We start from the raw sequence: 8,745 nt of genomic DNA, 5'->3' as shown, positions 1-8,745 counted from the left end.
CATAGCCACCAGATGATTTGGTTTCTTTCTTCCCTTTTTTTAAGGTTTTATTTTTAAGTAATCTCCACACCTGACATGGGGCTCAAACGCACAACTCCGATATCAAGAGTGGCATGCTCTACCCACTGAACCAGCAAGGCACACCCCTCTTCTTAATTTTTTTTTTTAAGGCTGGTTACTAGAATACTTCTCACTGGCATCAGGTAAAACTTAACTGATTAATGCATTATTTCAAGAAGAAAAATGCTGTAAATGGACATTTACTGTTTATGCTTAAATTTGAGGATTTTTGTAATTGTCACCACCATGTGAAGCTTGTTGTTCATATACCCCACACTACACAGATAGCATCTTGTTTTATCATTATACACAATAAGTTTTTGTGTTAGAGCTTTGGAATAGTTGAATATGGGAACTTGACTCCAAGGCATAGGCAGTCTTCAATTTAAAATCATGTTTTCTTAGATTTTAAACAAAACCCACTTTTCATGATAACTAACAAAACATTTTACATTTTGATGAAATAAAAGTGATTTTACTGGGCATACACTCATATGAAGCAGTCCTACTTTTCATAATCCTGCTGTATATTTATAGTTCCTTGAGGAATTACAACACATTTATATTCAACTATCATAAAATACAATTTGTGGTTTGAACCGCATTTGCACACTTCTTGTTTCCAATCCAGAGTGATTACTCTATACACAGTGTGTATAATAACTTCAGAAACTGGACCAGAATTTGTTTAGGATGGGAAAAAAATTCTCAAATCTTTATTCCTCTTCACATCTATTCTAATAAATGCAAATACCATGGTTTAATGCCTACAGAAAAAATTCTATGCTAATTTCTAGTTTAATCCGAACTCACTATTTGTTAATCAAAACAGACATAAGGTGGGAAGAATTACAAAAAGATTGATGCAAATGTATAAATTTAAGGAAATTATAGTGTTCTTATATTTGGATTTTTTTAAGAAGTAGGTGGGGAGTATAAATCTTAAACAGATTGTTTAACTGTAACTCACTTTTGCCATATTTGGATGTATGAGGGAAGGCTCTCTCCTTTTTTTTTTTTTTAAGACTTTATTTATTCATTTGACAGAGAGAGAGAGAGCGAGAGAGGGAACACAAGCAGGGGGAGTGGGAGAGGGAGAAGCAGGCTTCCCGCTGAGCAGGGAGCCCGATGCGGGGCTTGATCCCAGGACCCTGGGATCAGGACCTGAGTCGAAGGCAGATGCTTAACAACTGAGCCCCCCAGGCACCCCAGGGAAGGCTCTTTTCTTGTGGAAAGACTGTCTTCTACTAGAATCTGCCAGTATCACTACTTTTAACATTTTTCTCTCAAGTCTTTAAATATGGTGTCATTGAATCCACTATTCAAGGTGCAGGTATCAATGTCAAAAACTTAACACCTATTGTTAGGAATACTTCAGCATTCTTTAGACCTGATCTCTGGTCTTTTCACTTTTAAAGGATTGTTGACTGAAGCTACTTGGATGAATTTGGCCATCTTCTAGGAGACTTGAATGTTAAATTTCTATATACAAATAAGCCAGTTCTCTCTTGTTTGGAGCAATGCTGAAATTCCAAGAGGCTGCTAAGTGTGCGAATGGATCAATAGCCATTTCTACTTATCCAAAGACCTTGATTGCAAGAAGATATGTGCTTCAACAAAAACTTGGTAGTGGAAGTTTTGGAACTGTCTATCTGGTTTCAGACAAGAAAGCAAAACAAGGAGAGGAATTGTAAGTAAAAATACTTCATACAAATTTTGAGTTGGCTGCCCTGTATGTATAGCTCTTAGCTGATTAAGAACATGGAGTAACCATTTGCTCTTTGCATTTAAGATTCTAAGAATTTAGTAAGCGAAAGAAAAGCTTCTTGAATGGTGTCTTCAGATAAGATTTTTAAAAGCATTTCAGCAGGTGAGTGAAGTACCCAAATGACCTAGAAAAGGGAAATGGGATAGATGAAGTGAAAATATTATTTTTATGCATCCCAGAGTCTCAATTACAACATCGCTTCCACTTAACTTGATTGGGACTTCTTGAATGAGAAAGTAAGAATTGTTTATAATGATGGCAATTTTAAAAATGTTATGAAATGCAAATAAATGGTAATTCATACTAGAGGTGAATGGGGTGTACTAAGGGAAATATGGTATTAATTTTTTTTGCTTCTATGAAGGAATTTTTCAAAGCCTATAGTCACACAGCTCACAAATTAGACATTTAAACCAAACAGGGGCTCCATCTAAAATTAGCTTAATAATATTGAGGACCCTCTTGTTACTTCCTTTTCTTTGATTTTGATCGGACCCTTAAACTTTCATAGTAGAGAAAAACTCATAATGCTGTTGGTTGGTATGATAAGGATGAATCTTCCTTTCTAGCTTGAAGTTGTTTGAATTTGCTACAGTGAAAAGTTAGTTGGAATTGAAGTTCAGATGAGAAACTTGTACATCAGAAACACAGGAAAAATAGAAAGCAGAAGGAAGAATGATCCAAGACATCAGCCCTTAACTCCAGAAGAATAGACTTCCATCCCATAATCTATTCTTTTTTTCAGAGGTTTTGAGGCTACTCTAAATTCTTTCAGCTTCTGCCCATTGGATTTAAAATCAATGTGATAAACATGTTCTACTTCTTAACATTACATAGGAATTATAAAGGTAAATGTTGATGCTACTATTTTATTTTCAAAATCAACTTTTTAAATGGTCTCTATATCCAGCAGTTCAAAAAGTAATTATCTAGAATTCATAGTTTTCAATAAATTCCTACGTGAAGAATAGTGACAGTGCTGGCACTTTTCTGGTGTCCTTAGAGCATGCTTCATGACTCCTTTCAAAAAGAATTCTTCTCCGTAAATCCTAGAAGTATGATTCCAGCCATGTAGAAAAGGATGATAAATTTCTGAAAATTACTAGAGTACCTTTATGGAAACATTGAGAGTAAAACCTAAATCTGACCCAGAACGTGTAAAAGTCGCATTGTAAGTGATGTGGGGCCAGAAGCAAATGGTCAAGAATTCTTGAGACATTTTCGGTGCAAAAAGGTGCTTTTATTATAGCACAGGGTTAGGACCCGTGGGCTGAAAGAGCTGCACATTACTGTATGAAGCTGGTGGTTTTATGGTTAGTGCTCAAGGGGGAGGGGATGCCCAGGGAGCATTAGATCATAAATGTTTTCTTTGAATTTCTACTTGTAAAACTACTTTTGCAAGATAAAAAAAAAAAAAAAAGAATGTGGCAGCCAGTATGTATTTTATCTTTATTGAAACTATGCAGGCTATAGGTCAGCCTCTGGGCTAAAGGTGAACATTTTTCTGCTTCCACCCCGATCATAAAGACTATATCTAATTTTGGTTTCTTCAGTGAGTGAGAAATGTGAAGAATTTTAAGAGAATTCACAGGAGGGCTAAAAAGTTGAACAAAGGGATGCAAAATAATATATATGAAGACCAAACTTAAAAGCTTCAGACTTGAGATGGTGGGTGAGTAAAGTGTGTAGGTGTTGGGGGGGCAGGGGGAGAGAAATGAGAGAGGAAGGGGCTGGTTGGCTGGGAAGTGATTTGTCAATAACTTTTCCTGTACTTGCACTACTACTCTGAAAATACCTAACTTGAGCTGAATATGGCAGATGAAGCCTAGGTGTGTGGAATGAATCCAATAATGAGGATAATTGACAAATTATTTGATACCAGGAAGTCTAGTGTAGAATCTCTTGAAAAAGAATCATCATCAGAATCTCTACAACATATTACACACAGGCTACGTTTAGCCTTCAGATGTTTTTTGTTTGGCCTGAATAGTGTTTCTTTTTTAGTCTAAATTAGTTGCTAGTATTTTAAAAGGGTAGTGTCGTAAAAATCGAGCTTTTCATTTCTCTTGGGGAAAAATACAAACCAAAAGATTTGGTGACATTTGCTAACACATGGGCTGGAGGTGGGTAGCAGCCACCCCCTTTAGTTAGACCCTGTGCTCTTTAATTAGCCATGTGCTGCTACTCTTCACTGTCTCTTATACGCAGCTGTATCACACCTTTCTACTACCTGCCTGTCTTTGTAGACATTTGATTTTAGATCAATTGATTTTAGAACTCACTGCTAAAATCATGAAGAATCATGGCTATGGCTGCTCACAAAATCCTAGAATGCTAGAAGGAAGGCTGTAACTTGTCACAGTTAAGACCACAGGCTTTGGAGGTGAACAGGTCAAGATGTAAAGCCACTCTTGTTCTTTTTATTTTTAATTTTTTAAAAATTTTTATTGTTATATTAATCACCATACATTACATCATTAGTTTTTGATGTAGTGTTCCATGATTCATTGTTTGTGCATAACACCGCCAGTCTTGTTCTTAACTATAAGATTAAGGTTATGCAGTTTCCTAATCTGAGCTTTAGTTTTCTTATCTGTAAGATGGATGTAATACTTCATAGGATTGTAATAGGGTTAAATAAGATATCTATCTATCTATATGTATAAGACATCAAGATAAATAGATAATTATATAATAAAGATTACATAATATATAAATATAAGATGTACTTATAAATAGATAAAAATTTATTTGTAAATAGTTGTATAAAATATAGAATATTATCATATTACCTTATGGATATCATTCAATAGCAGTTGAGATTCATTTTATTTGTAAATAATCCAAGTTAAAGGAATAATTAAAGGAAGCCTAATAAAACTTTATCTAGTCACCACCCAATAACTGCATTTGGCACTCTCTATTAAGTGGAAGTTTTTCTTTTGCATTCTACTTTTAAGAGAGAAATCTCTCAAAGCAATCTGATCTCAAGCATGTGATTTTAAAATCTTATTCAGGGATCTTTCTTGAGATTGTAGCAGTTCTGTTGTCATCTCTTCTTTTTTTTATCTCTATGACTGTCCAAAAGCAACTGATCCTCAGAATGTTTACCTTTTAGCTACATAAAATAGCAACTCATCAGTGATTATGTTTAATACATGTACAGAAGCAGAAAATTAAACTCATATTTTTTTAGATTCTTTCCCCAGAGTGTTGACAGTTGAATCTTCAATTTGTGAGCAAAGCACATTAATTAGTACCACCCATTCGCCAAGCAATTTGATTAGATAAGGTTTTAAATCGTGCTTTACATATTAGGCCATAAACATAGGGAATTGGTTAATGTCCGAGATGGGTAGAAAATAATACTTTCTAAAAAGATTTCTATGATGTTTTGAATGCTGTTCCCTTAATAGATCAGAGTAGATCTGACTCCACACCCCTAATCTTTTGAGATTATAAGGAAAGTGTATCATAACCTTATATACCAGACTATGTCTTGGTATCCCTAGTTAAAAGAGTGACTTGGATATACCATGAGTTGGGAGATGGTCTATAGGACACTTATTAATAGCCCATGTGAAATCTAAGTTTATGTAATATGCATTTTTAGATTTAATCAAAGAAATAGGAAATAGCTATTGAGAAATAGGAATAGCTATTCTTTTCCATCAGAGTATTGCAATTTATCATTATGCCACTTGGGGGCAGCACTCTACCATTGACATTTTTCATACACTGTGAATTTGTGCATTTTTTAATTACAATGCAAGTACCACATTCCTTTATATTTTTATTGACTTTCTGCATTAGCTATGGGATTAGAAAAAAGCTACAGGCATGACATTTGATTAATGTGTGTTTAGTGAGAGTCTTCTTTTTGGCATAAAGATCTGGCATTCCTTTTTTAGTTCACAGTAGAATAAAATTTAACTTAAAATGAGTATTGAATGGCATAGAGGTTTTTTTATTCTGCATCATGAAATTTATAAAACAATATTTGGGAATATATTCTTTCATAATTATAGAAACTCTGGTCTAATAAATGTAAGGATATGATAATGTTAACTCATATTCGTAAATACTGTTCTAATTCTACTTCATAATTTTATATTTTGGTTAAGCTGTCAGACTCTTTTTTTAAGCAAATCCATAGATTTGGATGAGCTAAGAAATTCTTTGGCCCTTAGCATAGTGCATGTAACTCAGTAGAAAAGAGATGTTAAGGAAGTAGGCTTACCCTAAGATGCATTATTAAACTGCACATGATTACTTATACATGATTAATGGCCACAGTTGCAATGAATTTCAACATTCATCTTATCAGCATAGAATTCTGGTTATAATGGTGTTTTAAATTTCACCAGCTTAAAATACAGTGACATTATTATTTAGAGTTGATTTGATGCTGTAGTCTTTTAATTTGTCAACTTTTAAGTATTTATGTATTAAACCTTTGCTTTACATAAAACAACTAGCAAACAGTGTAATGTTTAAACATCTGTGTGGCAGGTTGCTCTCAGAGATGTTGGCCACTGTCCAGATCCCTTCCTAGCTACCTATGGTCTTTATTTTACTAGTTTCTGTGCATTATCAAGAGCTTTCATTTTTTCCCCCTTAGTCCTGTCCCTGTAAATATCCAAATATTTCCTTCTTTAACACTGTACCTACACATTGGCCTTTGCCTAAGTATGGTCAGCATGGTTAACATGGAAATACTTTCTCTCTCCACAGAGCATTTCTTCTCAATATCAAATGTCTACAGCATGAGATAAGGACTAGAGTTAAATCAGAAGAGTTACCAGTCCTTAGAGAAGTGTCCTCAAACCTGGGCCCCTGCCTCCTGGGAGAGCTTCTGGGCCTGTAGTAGAGCAGATTTTTACAAGTCCTAACAGGCAGATTTCCCACCCAGCCACAGAAACAGAATGGAGGAGAGGAGGCTAAGAATTGCTGCTAGAATTAGCCACACTGACACCAGAGGGGAGAGGTCCTTAGACCTTAAGAGTAAGGGAGGTAAAAAGTCATAAAGGGGCAACAACAATAATAAAAATAAATAAAAACCCACGACAGTCTGGGTCCATTATTGTCAGATAGCTCTCTTAAGCCCAGTCTCTCCTGAGAGCATCTTAGACTTATGTCCTAGTTCCAGAATGTTCTTTTGAGGTACAGTCATCAATGGGGCTGGAGCCAAGGGGGTCAGGATCTTTGAAGGACAGAACCATCTTTAAACCACCACAGTAGGATCCAGTCTTCAGCTTTTCACCTTAATATACCTAAAGATGGTCAGTGTTGGTAGGGGCTCATGTTAACTAAATTCAGACAAGACAGATCTATAAATCATGATTGGCATTTTTTTAAAGGATTTTATTTATTTATTTGACAGAGAGAAAGTACAAGCAGGGGGGAGTGGCAGGCAGAGAGAGAGGGAGAAGTAGGCTTCCCCACTGAGCAGGGAGCCCGATGCGGGGCTCGATTCCAGGACGTTGGGATCATGACCTGAGCTGAAGGCAGACGCTTAACCTACTGAGCCACCCAGGCACCCATGATGACATTTTTTTAATTCAGGGCCTAGAATGAATAGTATCTCTTTTCATGTGCCCTTCCACCATTTTCTGATGTGAGTTCTGGAGAAGCTGAATATCTAATCAGAGGTGAAGATATAGTAGGGGGAATAATTAGACTATTTGCTTAAGCCAAATAAATGATCTCTTCCTCATGACAGAGAACATCGTTCCAAAGTGAACATTTTTCTCATAACTGTCAGACCCGGAGTGTATCTCCTGAATAGCTCTGGATGCACATACGTTCAGTTATCTTTAGGGTACCTCCTTTTCCTGTAATGAAAGTAATGTGCATACATTTTATAAAAAGTGCAGGTGTGCATAAAGCAGGAAAATAATCTATAATTCTGCCACCCAGCTTCTGGTGTTTTCTCTATGTGTTGACAAATATTTATTCACTCTTCTAAGGAAACATATGGCATTGGTCACAGTGGTTGCCTCAGAGAAGCAAGGGAAGATGAGTGAAGGAGACTTACTTTTCACTGAACGCTTTTTGTACATTTGGAATTTTGTACCATGCGTAAGATAAAAAAAACAAAACACCCATAGAGTAAACAAACAAACAAACTCCACATGTTCATTCAATGACCGTTGATCAGTATTTGCTAATCACCTGCTCTTCATAGAGTCTGGTGGTTCTCAACCTTGGCCAAAGAATGGAATCACAGTATTTTAAAAATACATGTTCAAGTCATACCCCAGTACGTTGTTTTAGTTGGGCTGCACCCCAGGCCTCTGGATTTTTGAGAGCTTCCAGGTGATTTGAATGTGCAGCTAGGCTTTAGAATATCTGGTCTAGTGGGAGAGAAGAACACTAATTGTATAATCATAAGAGTAAAAGTAATTATAAGCCACTGTAGCCACTGTAAAAGGAAAGTCCTGGTTGCTATGAGGAATGATAGACGCATGTAAGCAGCATGGCGCTGGATGAGGCAAGGCTTCCTGAGAATGTGTTGTTTCGGCCAAGATCTGAAGGATGATTAAGAACCAGCCAGTGGTTTTCTCACTTTATTTTTTTCATCAGAATTGCCTGGAGGGCTGTTAAAATGCAGGTTTCTGGGCTCTACTCCCAGAGTGTTTGATTTAGCAAGTCTGGGTGGGGCCTGGGAATTTGCATCTCTACCAGCTGGCCTGCGGACTATACTGTGAGGACCACTGAACTAGACAAAAGGGTGGCAGAACAGTTCCATTCAGTTTATGTATAATTTTGCATCTTTTTTTTTAAGCACTAAAATATAGATGTTTTCCCATCTTATTAAGTACTCTTTAAAGTGTCATTGTAAATGCTCGCATAATAGTCCACTGTATGGCATTGATATCAGTTAGCTCCCTCTTGTTGGATGTGTTGATTCTGGT

The 8,745-nt window shown here is 36.2% G+C and overlaps 1 protein-coding gene across 7 annotated transcripts in view; it reads left to right on the top strand.

Moving 5' to 3' along the window:
* Positions 1–1,489: 1,489 nt before the first annotated feature.
* Positions 1,490–8,745, top strand: part of NEK11 (NIMA related kinase 11) — a 240,963-nt gene continuing 233,707 nt past the window's right edge. For all 7 annotated transcript variants that reach the window (XM_073900204.1, XM_073900190.1, XM_025882286.2 and 4 more), the window contains exon 1: positions 1,490–1,750. In XM_073900204.1, coding sequence (XP_073756305.1) covers positions 1,581–1,750 — 170 coding nt within the window. In that variant the 5' untranslated portion in view covers positions 1,490–1,580. The remainder of the gene's footprint in view (positions 1,751–8,745) is intronic.

The sequence above is a fragment of the Callorhinus ursinus genome, unplaced genomic scaffold (genome assembly GCF_003265705.2).
Source record: "Callorhinus ursinus isolate GAN/ISIS: 27379988/994484 unplaced genomic scaffold, GSC_fseal_2.0 scaffold1, whole genome shotgun sequence".
Lineage (NCBI taxonomy): Eukaryota > Metazoa > Chordata > Mammalia > Carnivora > Otariidae > Callorhinus > Callorhinus ursinus.
The sequence above is the reverse complement of the archived record's forward strand: the minus strand, read 5'-3'. Positions and strand labels throughout refer to the sequence as shown.